Here is a 20051-nt window from a genome sequence, read left to right on the forward strand (position 1 = left end):
ATTTAAAGCAGTTACTTTAGCAAAATTAATTTTAACTAACAGTTGATTTTCAGCACCAATTTCTTGTTCAGGATTTTACACTTAATATTTTGATGTTAAGTCAGTGTTAAGTTGTGTTTCAGGCTGATCAAGTACATCAGTGTTTGTATCACTATCTTTCACATTTGGTTTATCTACAGATGATTGTACTCTATTAGGAGTTTCTTCTTCATTAGGTATACAAAATCTTCCTGTTAGTCACTTCCTTCCTGTGCATACAGACTTATTGTTTCTTCTGACATTTATTTTTCTATTCATTAGGGATATTTCACCTCTTGAAAAGTCACAAGAGAAGTGATGTTTCTCCATAAAATTTGTTCCTAATATTATGTGAGAACCCAAGCTAGGAGAGAAAGGGACAATAAGTACATCTTGGTATATACAGAGTCTAATATCTGGTAGATAAATTTTTGTGTGAGAGAGAGTGGTAATTCTGACAGGTCTTCTTAAATTGGTAACGTTTTTCTATAACTTATCTCTTATTTTTAGGAAATATTGCTTACTAATGGTTGAGGCATTACAACCTGTGTCAAACAGAATATTACATTTATGACCTTGGACATTTCCTGTAATCCTCATCATTGATTCTCTCAATGTAGGAAAATTGCGTAACTTATTATACTCTCTGTGCGGAATGTGTCCAAAATCAGAATTCCGTTTGTTGTTAGAGTAATTTCTTCTATTTAAGGAGCAATTTCTGCAAATGTGTCCAACTTTATTGCAATTAAAGCACTTAGGAGGATCTCTATAATCAGTGAGATATTCTCTCCTTGTCTGAGGTTGAGAAACAATGGACATCTGTTGGTTAACATTCTCTAGAGCAGGGGTTCCCAACCTTTTTGTTTCCTAGAGCACATTCTAAAATACCGGTATTGCGACGGGCACCACCTACTTTTTCAAGCAAATTTTTTGAATTCGTTTGTTAAATGAATAATACAAAGTTTACATTGTAATCAAATGTTTTATTACTTAAAAGTTTACATTATATGAAAATTTAAATATATATATATATATGTAAGTTAGTGTGATCTTTGGCATTGCATTTCATTGGCCAGTACTTCATAATTAGGAGAATATGATGATATTCCAGTTCTTAAACTGGAAAGAACAACTTCGAATGCACGTCTACTTTACGTCGTATGCGTTTAATACTCGTCATGTGTCATTAACGCATACGTCATATAGCATGCCATGAATTGTTGCGTGATTATTTCTAACTATATGGCACACGGTTGAGCAGCGGCGGGGACACACAAATTGGTCAATGGGTGCCATGGTGCCCACGGGCATAGGATTGGGAACCCCTGCTCTAGAGCTTGCACTACCTTATCCAGATTAACCAAAGTGGGTTTATTTTGTCTTTCCACTTCCAGTTTGATCATCTCGCTAATTTTATCTGCTGTGGGGTTGTAGTCTTCTTGAGATTTTTCAGTAATTGCAGCTAATTGTTTCATCACCAGGAAGCAGAACTATGGTTTGTACTTCTTTCATTAACTTTTTGTTGGATTGTTCATTATTCTCAGATAAGCGGTTATAAATTATGGAATTCTCTTTATTAATTTTCTTCTCTTCCTCTTTCTTTTTATTCTCTTTTGAGGTTTCACTTAGGCCTAGGGAACAATCAGTCCTAGGGAACAATCACCTCTAGTGTGGTGATCTTCTTTTTATAGACTGTTTCCCTCAGTTCTGGCTTAACACCTTGTCGAAACTGTTGATAAACTCCCCAATCCAAATGAGGTTTATCTGCATTGAATACATTCAGACGGTTAGAAAGAGTTAACAAGCGATTGTAAAAATTGGCAACACTCTCCTTATCCTTCTGTGTGATCTTTTGTAGTTTCCACAGATTTGGTCCAACACTTCTCAGTTTAGAAAATTGAGATAATAAAATTTCCTTAAATTTTGAGTATTCAAATGTAGTGAGATTGAGATGAGTATAAAAGTATTGAGATGAGTATAAAAATGTTTTTGCTTCACCAATCAATTTGTTTCTGAGTAATATCAATAACTGAAAGTCAGTCCAATTAGTTGTCTCTCAGAGTTTTTCGATAAAGGTAAAAAATGACAATACATCATCTGATTCCTCTGCTGAAAATTGAGGAAAAACCTGTTGGGAGTTCACAGTTAAGTTTTAGGAAATAGTTCCTCTAGTTAAATATAAAAAAAAACTGAATCTCTCAATTAATGCTCGTGAATCAGCATCCTGCCGACTGCGCTATTTTGATGGATCGTAGCTTCTACTCAATCAAGTTTTATCATCTTATAGTTCTCTCTCGTTAGTATTTAACTAGTTGTAGGCTGATATATCATCTGAACATGAAGAAAATTTATATTATACTGCTCCACTCCATGTTCTGAATTGTAGGAGCAACTTAGATAAATCAACCTTCAACTGTACTAGGTTATCATAAGCTGATTTTAGGCCGAGGTTTTTATTTTTATTACACAGGGTTCCTGCTGAGATTCGTATTATTTTAATGAGCGATGCAATGAAACAATCGGGCAAATACAAGATTCATTTCAAACAAAATTATTTAATGCAGTGTCACTTAAATTACATCATAACACAGCATTCCAACAGGGTCATTACAATTAAACGAATACAAAACTCTCATTAAGAGTCTAGTATACCACTCAGCTGAGCTCAAACTTTATAATTAAAGATCCTTCTTGTTACAGATCCTTCTTGTTACAAAGGACTTCTATCATAACTTTACTCTGATCAAGGTTATATTTCAAAACATTTAAATATCAAATAAGTTCAAGATATTCAGAATGAATACAACTCATGAACCATCAGACATTAATTTGTACTTCTCTAAGCTCAGTCAATCAATATTAGTTCTTGTCAGTTCGAGATTCCTAAATTACAACAAATAGACTTCTCAGTATTCTTGTTCAGTCAATGAACACCTAATTCAATAATATAGCATTTATCTCTTGAAGAGGGGAAAAGTCTTAGCACATCACAGATTAAATCTTGACCCGCTGAATGCAGCAACTAGGAACAATATGCTATCGGCAGAATTAATTTTCGTTACTTCTCACTAAGTATAGCAAAGGCAATCTTACCAGGATATAGCTTCATCACATCATAGTGAGATCGAACAACATTTTTAAAGTGCTTGCTGACTTTTACTTTGGCCGAATGGTTAGGTTAGCATATCCGCTCTCCAGCCAAAAGGCTGCGGGTTCGAATCCCATAGTGGGCATGGATGTTTGTAATTGTCGGTGAAAATACTAATGGTGGTGGTCAGCGGTAGTTGATGATGAAAGTAGTTGGTGGATGTGGTGGAGCTGTCCTCCCTCGATGAGTCTTTAGACTCCCTGGAGGTGTAATAATAATAACAGACTTAAAAGAATCTTCCACTTCTGCGACTGATTTATAGACTTGGGAGAATATAACCTTTATGCACTTGGTTTAAATTATCTATTTCTTCTTTTTCTTATACATATTATTCTATTTCCTGCACTATTCCACTTCTAGGCGTTAGTAAGTTTTGGTATAAATCCAACTCAGAAAAAGGTAAGTTAAAATACCAAGCGATACCTGGTCCTTTAAATTCCGTTTTCAGCACATTGAAATTCCCTTCCAGTCTCCAGCTACAGTTCTCTTTCTTCGCTACTCGATTCTGTTTTTTACTTTCGTTTTCGTATCCACTCCTTCCTTTTTCCCGCCAGTAACTGGTTCTCACCGGTTTAGCTCACATCAAACTTGTTTTTCCCTTGGTATATAGTAGTTCACGCTCCAACATGCGCTAGGAGAAATTTGCATGTTTTCTCACAACAACCAATCAAATGATATTGCAAAGAATCTTCTGGATATATTAAAATTACATGCATTACAGTTTCTTATAATATTATTAAAGGAATAAATCAAATAAAATAAATGACACTTTAATACAGTTCTTTTTCATATCTATGATATATTTTAAAATTACATAAATAAAATTAACTAACAAAACTCAAAAGGATTACATGAATAACATTTTATAAGCAAGAGACTAACAAAATAAATTTAAATAAATCCTGCTTATGATATGGTAGGTCATGTTAATTATGAATGAAGTATTATTAATTATAAATATCTTCATTCACAATTTAACAGAGGGCCTGTCTTAGTAATTTAATCTCATATTATAATAAAGTGATAGTGGAATTAGATAAAGAAAAATTGATTACACAACATTATACTGCTGGACTTTGCAAAGGCATTTGAGAGAATGTTACGTGGAAAACTGTTACATGAGTTGGAGCAGATGGGAATGGATATGAAGTTGGTTGCATGGATAAAGGGAGCAGATAACAGAAAGATATTGCAGAGCAGCAAATAGTGGAGTGATATCAAAGAAAATGAGGGAGATTAGCAAAATGCCTCCGGCCTCTGTACTTGGGCCACTAATCTTTAATTCGTATATTAATGATATATAGAGATTTGTTTAATAGGGATATCCAGTTGTTTGCTGATTATGGAAAATGGAAGAAGGCAGTAGTTTAGTATATATCCTGCAGGATTATTATCTTCTTGACCTCCATAGAGTCACAAGATCAATGTGGACAGTCAGCACTAGTCAATACAAAGTCTGTCTTACCACTCCTTAAACTCATCCACTATTTGCACTTTCACCACCCTCTCAGACAATGAATTTCATGTTAGTACTTCTCTCCATGCAAAAAACTTCTTATGCTTTTACTAACTATTTCCTTTTGTAACCTCCAGGGATGGCCCCTCCTTCTACCTTATGAAAAATCTCTGTGTTAATACAATAATTAGGCAAGCGATCATGTCTTCTATAAGGTCCACACTGAGGCAACTTATAAATGCTGGAGATTATATTCCCATAACTCTCTGGTCAAATTTCATACGACACTTTGATAGTTTCTACATTCGTCTTTGAAATAATGCTGGATTCAATATCCACTTGATTTATATAATTTTGCATCACTGAACTGAAGCCTTTTGGCTCTTTATTTTAGTAAATACTTTACACACCGGCCGAGAGTTGACTTACGAAAAATACACACTCCAGTACTTGGAGTTTCTTAGTACTGAATGAGAATTTTTTGCCCTCTTAGGTTTCTGCCTGAGAGAGTGTTTTGAATCTCAGGGTAAGGTGTTTGTCTGTGGATGCCTTTTCCTGAAATATGGGGTGAGCCTACAATGGGTGGAACTTATGCTAAGTTGGATGATTTTTCAGTCACTTGTAGTGAGTGGTCTGGAGGATTACCTAATTTTTAGAGAGAGACGTTTACTTAAACATTGTCTCTGAGAGAACCAACCAGTTCTAAACAGCTGTCAGGCCACTGAAACCTTATCAAAATGGATCAATAGAAGGAATATATATATATATATATATATATATATATGAGTGTGTGTGGGTGTGCACATGCTTGGGCAAGCGATCATGTCTTCTATAAGGTCCGTGCTAAAGCAACTTGTAAATGCTGGCAAGTGTATTCCAGTAAGCTCTTGGGCCAACTTTCATATGAAACTTTCTTAGTTTCTACATTTGGCTTTGAAATAACGCTGGATAGCCACTTGATTTATATAATACTAGTGGGCTATGCCCTCCTGACACCTATGGCGCTCAACCCACCCCCACGTGTTCCGGACTGGTAGGCTGGTTCTCCTTGAATTCTGATGGCTCGAAAGGGGATTCTCTCCCCCCCCCCCCCCCATCCTGAGTTCCGGACTGGTAGGCCAGTTCTGCTTGAATTCTGATGACTCGAATTTTGAAAACTCGAAAAGGCAGGTGGGTGCTACTCTCCTGGCATCTACGGTGCCCAATCTCCCACTTCAGGGCTGGTAAGCTTGTGATTTTTGGATCAGATGCTCGGAGCTTGCTCCACCTTTGCTGAGAGTTGCCCCTTCTTGCACTACTTCCGAGTCACCTTATTGTTGCATTACTTGCTGAAAACAGCCATTTTTGTTCAATATCAGCTTTGTCTTATATATATCTATAAAAATAGTGTAATGTTTAATATTTTTCTATTAAAACAAAATATATTATATAAAAATAGTGCAATGTTTAATATTTTTCTATTTAAAAAAAAGTATAATTTTCCTGAAATTTTTTATATAAAAATAATTGCACTACCCATACCAAATTATTATTATTATTAATTACTATTAAATATGTATTATATTAATTGTGCAGGCTTTGCCATGCAGTTACATCAGTGTAAACAAAAATTAAATATATTATATTAAGAAGCTGGATATAAAACGTGACACAAAAACATTACATAAAAATGCTTATAATTTTATATCTATAGGGTAGATTGCATCGCTGAACTGAAGCCTTTTGGCTCTTTATTTTTTGTGAAAAATAATATTTTTAGTGAAAAAAAAATACATTAAATATTCTCTGAGTTTCAAACAATCTAGATATTTATATATATACATTTTCATTTTATTATAAATTTAATACATTGTTTTGCGTAATAATTAATACGAACCAATAATTTTTGAATTATAAATTATTCTACAATGAAAATTGATTGACTATCATCTCCTATTTGTTTTATCAATTACTAATATAATTATATATATTTTTCTAGGCAGAAAGATTTGGGCCTTGAAGTCTATCAATCTGATCCTGGTACTTTATTTCTAAAGCTTCTTACGCCAACATTTTTTCTCATCATTACCATTATTCAGCTACATTACTTTCATAAAGAATTCTTGCATATTAGTGATATTAATTACAGGTAAGGTATTCATTGTTTTGTATATTGAAAATTGTAATCCCTTTCCTCCCCCTACATATCAAAAATTAGTGGAAGTGGATTTTGAAATATCACAATATTAGTGTGAATTTATTAGTCATTGGGTTTTGATATTTACAATGAATTTTTAATATTAATTATTATTATAGTAATTTATAGATTGGTGTGTATTAATCAGTATGGAGTATATATATATATAATCAAAGATCCCAAGTTCAGTTAAATAGTCTGTTCTATTATTAGAACAGACTATCACCAACTACTTTCAAATGTCATTTGTAAATTATCAAACATTGGAAATTCACTGATAAAAGCAATGAAACGTTCATTGCAGTTTGTGTAGATGAATACGAAATACTCCTATATTTCATATACGACTTCTGTTCCTCCAGGCGGATGGATGCTGATCTGCCTGTCTGTCCTGGAGGAACACAAGTCGTACATCGTTAAACACAACTATAGCCACTCAGGCTTGGCTGACCATGTTTTGGACACCACCCACAGAGTATCATGGAAGAAAACCACCATGCTCCACCACAGCAAATTCAAGAAAGAGAGACTTTTCTTAGAAAAAGCAGCAGCTCTCAGAAACCAACCAAATCTTAATAAATACGGTTGCATTAAGCTTCCGAAAATTTGGGAAACACTCATCACCAGAAGTCCCACCTTACATTCCAGGCCACCTACTACCGCCCTTAGAGGGCGCTCCACCTAGATAGGACTTTAGTGTCACCCACGTGGTTGGGCTTAGTATTGTAAGTTTTTGTGTGCATGTTACATTAATTGCTTTTGTAATCCCCGTAGATGTCCTAGTGACTAGGACGAAATATAGGAGTATTGAATTCTAATTTAATTCTTTTTGAGTGTTGTAAAAAATCCATTAAACCTCCAACATAATGAAGACTATTTTGAAGTAATAGTGATAGCATTCCATGCCAAACATGAAGATAAACTTCTTGATTTGGCAAACTTCAAAATAGGGAAATGGACCATGAAACTTATATGTGCCTATGATCCCACAGAAGCTTTTCCCGAGGAAAGAGTGGAAGAATTTTTTTTTTTTTTTGAGTTACATTATTAGAGCAAGCAGCTGACAAAAAGAAAATAGAAAAAGTGGTCCTTCTTGGAGATGAACATCAGAGTAGGAAATTAATCCTATCAGGCTTATAGAAAAGTTTCGGTTCAAGAAATTTGGAGAAAAGGGTAAGGTGAATAATTTTGGTACATATTTACTATGCTTCTACTCAGGATACGAAATAATCATTACTAATACCATTTTCCAACATAAAGATGTGCAGTAGTTCGTGTGGAGAGAAGACACAAGAAACCAAGAAATGACTTTGTTATCATCATGCTGATTCAGAATATAGGAATGTACAGAAGAATTGCAATTGGAAGTGACCATTGCTTAGTTTTAAGTAGGACAAAAATGAATATTGCATTTGAAAAGAACACTAAGAAACTTTTAATCTGAAATCAAATCTGAAATCTGAAAACACACCCTAACTCAACACCACAGAGTTAAAGATTGGTACTATCAAAATAAGAAGCCTAAATGGTAAAGAAATGGAGCTAGATGAGGAATTAGATAAGTACCAGATCAACATAATAGGGGCAACTGAAACAAAAAAGACAAAAACAGGTGAGATCTTTCTGAGCAATAAATACAAAATGTTATATTCAGGCAATGACAATCAAGAAAAGAAGGAGTAGCCATTGTATTCAACACTAAATAAGAGGCTAATCTTCTTGAATGGCAGGCAGTCTCAAGTAGAGTGATGTGGGCAAATACGAGAATGTGGAACTAGACAGTGAGACTTATTTATGCCTATGGTCCCACAGAAGGTTCTACTAAAGTAGAACCTTCTGTGAAGTGGAGGAATTTTTTTATGCTTTACAGAAAGCAACTGACACAATGAAAAAGAAAAAGTTGGTCCTTGTTGGGATCTAAATAGCAGAGTAGGAAATGATTGTGAGACATACAAAAATATTTTGGGAAAATTTGGAGAAAAGCACAAATCTAATAATAATGGCAAATACCTGTTAGATTTCTGCTCAGGACATGGACTGGTTATTACTTACACCATGTTCCAACATAAAAATGTGCACAAATTCACATGGAGAGAAGAGGCTAGGAATAAGAAAAGTCTCATTGAGTATGTTATTGTTGATAGTGATGTTTTCTCCCTGATGCAGGACACTAGAGTGTACAGACGATTTGAAATTGAAAGCGATCACTATTTATTCTTGAGCAGGATAAAATCGAATTTCATATTGAAAAGAATAACATGTAAGATATTTTTAAAGCAAATGAAAGTTGAGCAGCTCTTAGATGTGAATTGTAGACTAAAATACACAAAGATTATTGAAGAAAAAATGAAAGAGTTTGAGAACAGGAACCAAATCTTGGTGAGTCATTGGCAAGCCTTGAAGAAAACGCTGATTGATTCAGCCAGAGAGGCATGTGGTGAGGTTGTCTGCAAGGATGGAAAAATCAGAACTCCATGGTGGACACAAGAAGTTAAAGAGGCAGTGAAGGAAAAGAAGAAAGCATATCAAAATTTCCTAGCAAATAAATCAGCTTGTGCTCTTAGAGAATACAGAGACAAATGTGAGGAAGCTAAACACTGTGTAAAACTAGCTAAACAAAAGTCAACGGTTGACATTGGCAAGAACATAGAAAATAAATATCAAGATGGTGGTAAGATATACTGGAGGTTAGAGATGATAAAGGTTACATGAAAACAGGAGAAAAAGATATCCTTGAAGTATGGAGTAATTACTTCGAAAAATTGCTAAATTAAAAAAAAAGAAGTGATGGGACAGTGGTAAAAAATACCCAACAGGTATACAGTCAGGAATACATATCCATATTTGAAGTAGAAAAAAGTCATCAAAGGCTTGAAATGTGGAAAGGCAGCAGGAGTAGATGATATTCAACCAGAAATACTGAAATATGGTGGTATAAAAGTCTTACAGTGGCTGCACTGCATAGTTCAAAAAGCCTGGACAGAGGGATGAATTCCTGATGATTGGAGTAGAGCTCTAATAGTACCCATATATAAAAAGGGAAATAAAACTGAATATGAGGATTACAGAGATATTTCCCTACTAAGTGTTCCTGGCAAGATCTATGTAAGCATACTTGAGAAATGGTTGAGAAGAATTGACGAAGAATAAGCTGGATTCAGGCCAAATTGAGTCTGTCTGCAAGGATAGAAAAATCAGAATTCCATGGTGGATACAGGAAGTTAAAGAAGGCAGTGAAGGGAAAGAAGAAAGCATATCAAAAGTTCCTTGGAAATAAGTCAGCTTGTGCTTTTAGAGAATACGGAGACAAATATAAGAAAGCTAAACTCTGCGTAAAACTAGCTAAACTCTCAGTAAAACTAGCTAAACAAAAGTCATGGGAAGACTTTGGCAAGATCATAGAAAATAAATATCAAGAAGGAGATAAAAAATTCTGAAGGTTGTTGAAGGAGCTTAGAAATGGAGGAAAGAGTGCTGTAAAAGGAGAGATGATAAAGGTGACTTGAAAACAAGGGAAAAAGATATCCTTCAACTATGGAGTAATTTCTTCAAAAAATTGCTAAATAAAACTAGCAGTGATAGCACAATGATAAAAAAAAAAAAAAAACACCCAACAGGCATACAGGCATAGAGTAATTACTTTGAAAAACTGCTAAATGAAACAAGCATTGATGACAGCACAGTGGTAAAAAACACTGACCAGGCATGCAGTCAGGAATACATATCCATACTTGAAGTAGAAAAAGCTATCAAAGGCCTGAAATGTGGAAAGGCAGGAGTAGATGATAAAAAGAAAAAAATCGGCTAACGCCTTTTTATTCCCGTATACGGGGAGTAGGCGAGACCATTTTGCCCTATCTAACTTTTGGAGACTGAGTGGGCAGTTCAATCTCCACTGGTACCAATCAGAGATAGATGGCCCAAGGCTATCACTAATTAAGCAGTACACAGTGAAGAGAGACGGCTCAAATGTGCCGCCATCTCGTGGTCCCTAACCCTAACACAATATAGTTAATGTCTGAAATAATGTGAGTTCTACGGTCGATTTTCTTGCATTTACGGGACGAAAAACCCGAGTTTCCAGGAGGAAAAACCCGCTAGCCCGTGCCAGAGATCGACTAACTCGGGAATCGGTCGAAAAAAGGCTTAGAAAAATTTCCTCTAGTCGCTGACTAGACTCGAAACCAAGTCTTCCTTCGTGCGGCCAAGCGCCGTGGTGTGTAAACGCCACATCCACTGAGCTGCACAGGCTCGAGTAGATGATATTCGACGAGAAATGCTGAAGTATGGTGGTATAAAAGTCTTAAAGTGGCTACACTGCATAGTTCAGAAAGCCTGGGCATAGGGTCAAATTCCTGATGTTTGTGGTAGAGCTCTCATAGTACCCATATATAAAAAGGGAAATAAAACTGAATGTAAGAATTACAAAAATATTTCCCTACTGAGTGTTCCTGGCAAGATTTACGCAAGTATACTTGAGAAACGGTTCAGAAGAATTGTGGAAGAAAAGCTTGGTGAAGAACAAGTTGGATTCAGGCCAAATAGAGGCTGTTAGGATCAGATCTTCACTTTATGACAAACAGTTGAGAAAGCATGGGAATATAACAAAGATCTGTATTTAAGTTTTGTCCAACTGGAAAAGGCATATGACAAGGTGCGAAGAGAGAAGCTATTCGAAATGCTACAGTTATATATTGTCAACGGGACATTATATCAAGCAATACTTAGTCTTTATTCGAGTGGTAAGTCAGCAGTTAGAATTGAAGTACAAAGAGATGGTTTAATGTTAAATCTGGTGTGAGACAAGGATGTACATTATCCCCTCTGTTATTCATTATCTATATGGATCACATTATGAAGGAAAGTTGTATTAAACATATCAGAATTGGAAACGTTAATATCAGCTCTTATATAAAGCTTGTATAAAGAAGCCATTAGCTTCTTTATACAAGTAGCCCAGTTGTGAAGTGACTTCACATACAAACTTTGTTTGCTTACATTTGGATAAAGGATTAAACCAAGAATTACTGAAATAAGCTCTGACTACTAAAACTTTAGTATTACATCTAGGTCTACCTACTCGCTGACGAGACCTCAAAAAAGGTCAAAACCAGTCTAGGTAATGACCTTCTCTCATAATGTAGAACAATAATACATCTCCTAGGAGCTGTGTTTCATTATGAGTAAATACTAAAGACAATGATTGGAACTTACTCCACCTTTACTACGAGTTGCCCAGCATTGCACTACCAGGTGTTGGCTTGCGCTTGGTCTCGCCAAACTTTATATAGTTTTCTATATTCGGCATGAAACTCTTACATTAGATTTCCTATCTTTGAGTTTCTTATTCGGCTATGAAATAATGTGGTATTCAATATCCACTTAATTTTGAATATTAAACCAAGAATATAATTTCTTGATATCTTTAATTTATACTACTCTCTAGTGTCTTCTGTTAGCCAACCCTTGTTTATGCTTCATATCCATTCCATTTTGCTTCAATTTTTGTAATAGTTCCCATGTGGCATTCTGCCATTTCCTATATCCAAATCTGCTTACACTTTATTATAAAATGTGAATAAATTATTCAGACAGGACCCACCATTTACAAAGTCATGCTACTCACTATAGAGTATTGTATCCCTGTCAACCCACTGTTCGATTTTAAATTAATCAATTTTTCCAATATTTTAATTACCACTCCTGGTATATTAATGGGTCGGTAGTTTGCTACTTCTGTCTTGGAGCCACCTTTATGTAAAGAAACTATCTCTTCCTCTTTCCTCCCTTGGAAGTTTGCCAGAGCTGAGATTTACATTGAACAACTTCATCAGAGACAATGCCGGTTCTCTGGCACATTCACGTAGTACACAGGCTGACATACTATGCTATCCATTTCCATTGCTGTTTTCACATTGATGTTTTTCAATATACTGATTGAACATCTCCAGTTCATTTGCCTCCATTTTGACATGCATCTTTGTCACATCAGCAACTTCAAAATCTCCACCTGGATGATACACCTTTGCAAAATAATTACTCAGGAACTCGACTATTTCCTTTGCCTGTATCCTTCCTACCATCAGTAAGAAGGACACAGACAAAAAAGTGTTTAAAGCTATCCTATCATAGTAATTTTTCCTCTTACTTGCTACATAACGAAAAAACTCTTTTGGGTTTACTTTGTCTTGCTTAACTAATTTTCTCTCATAATCTGATTTGTCTTTTCTTACTAAACTAGTCACCCTTCTTACTTGCACTTCGTACTGCCCATGAGTATGCTGATCACCTTTTTCTTAATATTCCCTCCACAGTTTTTTTTTTTTTCCAGCTCTTACTTTATATCTCTACTGATCCACTATTTGGTTTATCCTCCTGACTTTGATGCTGCTTCTCTCAACAATATCTGACCACCTCCTATGCGCTACTGACATTCTTTCCTTGTTGCTTCTCAAGACGTGGCACTGCCCTAAGATGACTCTTAAATCTGTCATAATTACCAACTGTTATATTTCAATATAAATCCTTTCTTGACAAAGAATTCCACATGCTTAGCAACTTACCACAACAAGACTTCATGGCCACTCTCTCTGATGGGAGGAAGAGTGTCTACCGTAGTTATGGATATATCTTTTGATGCTGTTACCAGATCCCTCTATAGTAAGTAGTTTCATCATGTTGGTGTTTTATTGGACTATTGATAGCTCCAAGAAAGGATTAAAAATTATTTTAATACTTTCAATATTTTGTCATGGTCACTCAGGCATCTTCAGGGATTACAACTAACAATTTTATTGTGACTGAGACCCTAACCCTCATTCACAATTTTGCCATCACACCAAAAGAAGTGCTGATGCTAGACCTAGTTTACTGGGTAGAATGCAGAATCTGTTACTTACCTCTGGAAATAGCCAACAATATCAGACTTTTCTCAGTTTTTGCCTTCAAAAAGTAATCTATATTCTGACCAACTTGCTGCTCTCAGAATGTTGAGAAAAGATAAAAATATTGTCATCATCAGAGCAGATAAGAGTAATGCCACTGCTGTGCTTAACCCCATTGAATACAATGGAAAATGGATACTATTCTCTGAGATTGCTCTATTACATCCCTGTATTATGATTCCACTAAAGTGCAGGTAAAGATCTGAAAAGGCTTCTTAAAAAATATCTTCATGACCAATTGACTTCACAAAAAAAACTCAAACCCTTTGCCTCCTCCCCTATATGGTTTACTTAAAATCCACAAACCCAATCCCCCAACCTGTAGTAGATGCCTACTTATTTTAAAACCACTATTAAACATCTGACATGAGATAATATAGATATATTGGTAAGCTTTGGCATCAGCTTATTGTTTACCAATATTCCTTTGAATGACACCTCAACACTCTTAAAAAAATCTTTTACCTTCTGATATCTTAGATCTCTTTTCCTTTGCCATCAGTTCTGGTTCTTGGAGGAACAAAATTTATAAATAGATGAAGAAAACTGCTATAGGTCCCCCCCCCCCACACACACACCCTCTCAACCCCACCTGCCAATTTTTATATGAACAAGTTTGAAAAATCAGCCATAGACTCAGCTCCCTTCAAACCTTCTATCTGGCTAAGATATTTAGATGATGTGTTCTCTATTTGGCCTGATGGCTAAGACATATTAGACTCCTTCCTCTGTCACCTCAATAGTCTAAATCCAGGAATCCACTTTACAATGGAAAAGGAAGATCCAATAGTTTATCTAGAAAACCCACTCACACAGTCAGATGCATTTACAAACTTTCTCGCAACCATCCCTCTTAACAATATGGCATCATTAGAACTCTAACCAATATAGCCTACAAGCTTTGTTCAGTGGAATCTCTCTTTCAGCAAAATTGGCCTGTATAATGGCTACAGTTCTTACAAAAAAAAAAAAAAAAAAAAAAAAAAAAAAAAAAAACTCCTCTGCCCCCCCCCCCAATCCATGGCCATCCCTTTAGAAGGATATCAGAAATACCATCATCATCCCCTATTTCTGGTGTACATCAGAAAAAAATGGCCAGATCTTTAAAAATAAAAAAAATGAAACTCTTGCACAGCTTTTAAGCCCCACTTGCTGCCCTTTTCTATTCTACCAAAGATCAGCTCCTTCCTCTCTCAGCACCTAGAGTATATAAAGTATCCTGTTCCTGCAAGTTGACACTTTGGACACACAGGGAGATCAGCCACCATCCATTTAGATGAACACAAAACTTGCATCTGTAATCATGACTGCAGTCAGTATGGTCTTGCAGACCATGTATTGAATAGCATGAATTCTTCATCCTCAAATATTTCGGGGATCCTAAAAAGGTTCCAACCAAGTACTTGACACTCGCGCCAATTTTAACACACTGTGTGTGACAGATAGACCAACTATGGGGAGTTTGGTGTACCAGTTTCCACTCTCTACCTGCATCATTCAGTTGGAGGCACTTGTTTGACTAACACGTGTCACACTAAGTGGCTGTAATGTTAAAAATTGAGTACCATGCTGTGATAGTTATTCACCGAAGAAGGGCTTTTTTCAAGTGCTATCAAACAGCGATTTGATGGTGTTTGTGTGGGAGCTTCTCCTTCATATTCCACTGTGAAGGAATGGGCCAAATAGTTTCGGCTAGAAGAGTGAGAAGACAGTTCTCATGATAGTCAGCCTGTGTAAGTGATGACCAAGGAAAATGTCTTTCTTGTTGAGTAGGAGCTGTTCAATGACAGATGGCTGAATCTCAAAGAAATCTCAGCAAGGTTGGGACTTTTCATAACAACCACATTTAGCAAGAATCTTCACATGACGAAGGTCAGTGCAATGTAGATGCCCTGACTTCTCTCTTCAATTCAGAAGAAACATTGTGTGACCTGTTCCCACAAGTTTTTAGAGAGAATCAGAGGTAAGTGCTTTAATCCAGTGTCACCAGGGATGAAACCGTGGTCCTTTATTATGATCCTCTGTGCAAAAGGGAATCCATGGAGTGGTGCAAACCAGGCGAAGCACTGCTGAGAAAAGCCAAGGTCACTCAGTCCACCAAAAAGATCATGGCAACAATCTTTTGGGATTGTCAGGAAATTCTCTTGATGGACTTCAAGGAAAGGAATACCACTGTGAATGCTGAATATTATGCTTCACTCCTGCACAAACTGTGCAATGCCATGAAAACGATGAGATGAGGAATGCAGTCATGGAATTCACTTGCTTTACAACATTGCTCCAGTCCATATGGATATTGTTGCAAAGGCTGTTAAGGACTGTGGCTTCCAGGAGATTGGTCACCCACCCTACAGCTGAGATCCAACACCCAGTGACTACTACTGTGTCTTGAAACTGAAGAAAGACCTTCAAGGAAGAAAATTTGCAGATGACATTGAGGTGAAAGATGCAGTTTTAAGCCATTTTGCAGACAAAAGTGTAGACTATTTTTTTAAGGGCATAGAAATGTTAATTCAAAGATGTTAAAAGTGTGTTGAAGTGAAGGGAGATTATGTTGAAAAGTGACAGTTGTTTTCTTTCTATCACCTCTAAAAGTTAGTCAGGCCAGAAATTTATGGAATCACCTTCATAAGTTATACAAACACGTTTGATTTTTAGTTCTATTTATGTAGAGACACAGCACAAACTGTGCAATGCCATGAAAACGATGAGATGAGGAATGCAGTCATGGAATTCACTTGCTTTACAACATTGCTCCAGTCCATATGGATATTGTTGCAAAGGCTGTTAAGGACTGTGGCTTCCAGGAGATTGGTCACCCACCCTACAGCTGAGATCCAACACCCAGTGACTACTACTGTGTCTTGAAACTGAAGAAAGACCTTCAAGGAAGAAAATTTGCAGATGACATTGAGGTGAAAGATGCAGTTTTAAGCCATTTTGCAGACAAAAGTGTAGACTATTTTTTTAAGGGCATAGAAATGTTAATTCAAAGATGTTAAAAGTGTGTTGAAGTGAAGGGAGATTATGTTGAAAAGTGACAGTTGTTTTCTTTCTATCACCTCTAAAAGTTAGTCAGGCCAGAAATTTATGGAATCACCTTCATAAGTTATACAAACACGTTTGATTTTTAGTTCTATTTATGTAGAGACACTGCATTGCTTAACTTAATTATTTAAATTTTTTTTTGTATGTAACATTTACTAATTTATCTCTTTATACTATTTATTATTATCTTGTGTATTGTGTAACCTTTGCTGTCCTTGTACCAATAAACCAAGCAACCAGTCAATCATTACACCTCTCATATTTGAATCTTCATACAGCCGTTCTTTAATCAAACATTATTTCTTTCCCCTGGTCATCTCCCCCCACCCTTCCTTTACAGTAAACAGTAAAGCTATAAATAGGATATCGCAGATTTGTTCATTTTCATATGATAAAAAAAAAAATTTGCTTTTCAAATTTCAAGTATGTGTTTAGAACCAAAATAGAAATAAACACTTTCGTGGCTTGCATGTGTTTATATTAAAAAAAGTTGAGCCTACATAAAATTTTCATGACTGTGAGTGTTTGAATGCATATGTGTGCATATGAACATCATCATCATCAAATTCGTGCCATGTACCCTCAAGGGGTGACAGGATATGATAGTACTACATGAAAAAAATTACATCATTATTAATTTCCTATCTACAATTTTCCTCCAAATCAGTCTGTTACTTGTCAAGACTCCAACATTATCAGATCTTATATTTCTATCGTCTAAAGCACTTTGTACCGTATCAATCCACCTATATCTTGGTCTTCCTCTGGGTCGTTTTGCTGCCAACCTGGCAGAGAACACTTGGTTTACTAATCTTTCCTCGCCCATTCTGTTTAAGTGACCATACCACCTGAGATTATCTCTGCTAACACATTCCTGGATGCTGACAATGTCCAGTTCTTTCCTAATATCCTAATTTTTAATAAGATATTGCCATTGTTGCCATCTGTTCACGCTTATAGTCTTTCTCAGGACTCTCATATCTGTGGTCTCTAGTCTCTGGTCAAGTGTTTTCCTTCTGACCCAGCTCTCAGATCCATAAGTTAAAACTGGTTTGAACAGTCTTGTATACAGCTAATTTAGTGTTCCGACCAATTTCTCTCTTATTCCATATGAATTTATTCAATTGACTTCCCACCATACCAGCTTTGCTGATTCTGTTGTCTATTTCTATATTTAATTTACCATCTTCACTAAAAATCGTGCCTAAGTAGCTGAAATGTTTTACTTGTTCCACAGGTTCCCCGATTACAACACAGTTGACATTTTCAACAATTCTACCCATTTTCATTGTCTTTGTCTTTTTATTGCTGACTTTTATACCATATCTATTACAACAGCTACTCAATTTAGTCAGAGAATCCTGCAGACTTGTAGCAGATTTATTTAGAAGTATAACATCGTCTGCATAAAGCAAAGAGCTGACATTAACATCTCCAATTTTGATATCATGTTTAATACCACTTTCCTTCATAATGCGATCCATATAGATAATGAATAACAGAGGGAATAATGTACATCCTTGTCTCACACCAGATTTAACATTAAACCATCTTCCTGTACTTCCTTCAGTTCTAACTGCTGACTTACAACTCAAATAAAGGTATTGCTTGATATAATGCCCCATTGACACCATATAACTGCAGCATATTGAATAGCTTCTCTCTTGGCACCTTGTCATATGCCTTTTCCAAATCGACAAAACTTAAATACAGATCTTTGTTATATTCCCATGCTTTCTCGACTATTTGTCGTAAAGTGAAGATCTTATCCTGACAGCCTCTATTTGGCCTGAATCCAGCTTGTTCTTCACCAAGCTTCTCTTCCACAATTCTTCTCAACCGTTTCTCAAGTATACTTGCACAGATCTTGCCAGGAACACTCAGTAGGGAAATACCTCTGTAATTCTCACATTCAGTTTTATTTCCCTTTTTATATATGGGTACTATGAGAGCTCTACTCCAATCATCGGGAATTCGTCCCTCTGTCCAGGCTTTCTGAACTATGCAGTGTAGCCACTGTAAGACTCTTATACCACCATACTTCGCATTTCTGGTCAAATATCATCTACTCCTGCTGCCTTTCCACATTTCAAGCCTTTGATGGCTTTTTCTACTTCAAGTATGGATATGTATTCCTGACTGCATGCCTGGTCAGTGTTTTTTACCACTGTGCTGTCATCAATGCTTATTTCATTTAGCAGTTTTTCAAAGTAATTACTCCATACTTCAAGGATATCTTTTTCTCCCGTTTTCATGTCACCTTTATCATCTCTAATTCCTTTTACAGCACTCTTTCTTCCGTTCTTAAGCTTCTTCAACAACCTCCAGAATATTTTGCCACCTTCTTGATATTTATTTTCTATATGCATATGAACACTTATATCTCTAATGATTTGAATTAATATAAAAAATATTTTTAGGCCTATTTATAAATATATTTTTGAGGATCAGATAAGATTTTTATATGGCCCATACCAGGTTCCTTTTTTTTTTTTAGACATCCCTAATTTAACAGATTGGAATTTACACCAAAGGATACACCATATGCCCACTTATAGACAGATGCTGGGCATCTTTTGTGTTGATATATGCAACCAAAATGAGATACACACTTCTTCCTATTTGGAAGCTTCTTAGTTCAGTCATTATTTTCAATTGAAGGTGAGTTTTTCATTCACTTTTACAGATATAGTGAAATATGTAAATAAGATTAACTGCCATAGCATGGCATTTATATAAAGCCAAGTTATTTGTTTATGGCAAACCATTCAGTTGCAACTGTTTAGGGGAAAGCGATGTGACTTCCTTGTTGTACAAAATTTTTAGTGATGAATAAACATATCAGTTGTTTGTAAAGACCTTAGTCATGACTTCATCAAAATTTAGAATAATGACAGTGTGATATATATACCATTTCTACTAAATACAAGTTGATTGACAAACAGAAACATTTTATTGGAAAGGATTGCAAAATGGTTTTGGTTGTTCATTTTTATCAATTCAAAACTAGCAAATAGAATGAGAATAAGAAATTATTGTTATATAAGAGACTCTTTCCATTTCCCCTGAATATTCGAAATCAGTAGGTCTGATAATGAAATCGGATTTCTAGAATACATAAATATCACTATATTTGGTGATTAGATGAAAGGCAGTAAACTGAATCTATATCCCACATAGGAAATAGTAACTTTTGATAAAAACATATTGCAGTTTAATTTATACAAAATTTATAACACTTTTTTTTTTTGTGTAATATAA

General features: G+C 35.6%; 1 protein-coding gene across 3 annotated transcripts in view; it reads left to right on the plus strand.

Annotated features, from left to right (window-relative positions):
* The window catches only part of Piezo (piezo type mechanosensitive ion channel component), a 1325935-nt gene that overhangs the window by 411775 nt on the left and 894109 nt on the right, over positions 1-20051 (plus strand). For all 3 annotated transcript variants that reach the window (XM_090398322.1, XM_090398324.1, XM_090398323.1), the window contains one exon: positions 6601-6750. In XM_090398322.1, coding sequence (XP_090254448.1) covers positions 6601-6750 — 150 coding nt within the window. The remainder of the gene's footprint in view (positions 1-6600; positions 6751-20051) is intronic.

Source organism: Typopeltis vanoorti, chromosome 9, assembly GCF_054136105.1.
Source record: "Typopeltis vanoorti isolate ZY-2024b chromosome 9, IOZ_Tvanoo_1.0, whole genome shotgun sequence".
In the NCBI taxonomy this organism is placed as follows: Eukaryota; Metazoa; Arthropoda; class Arachnida; order Uropygi; family Thelyphonidae; genus Typopeltis; species Typopeltis vanoorti.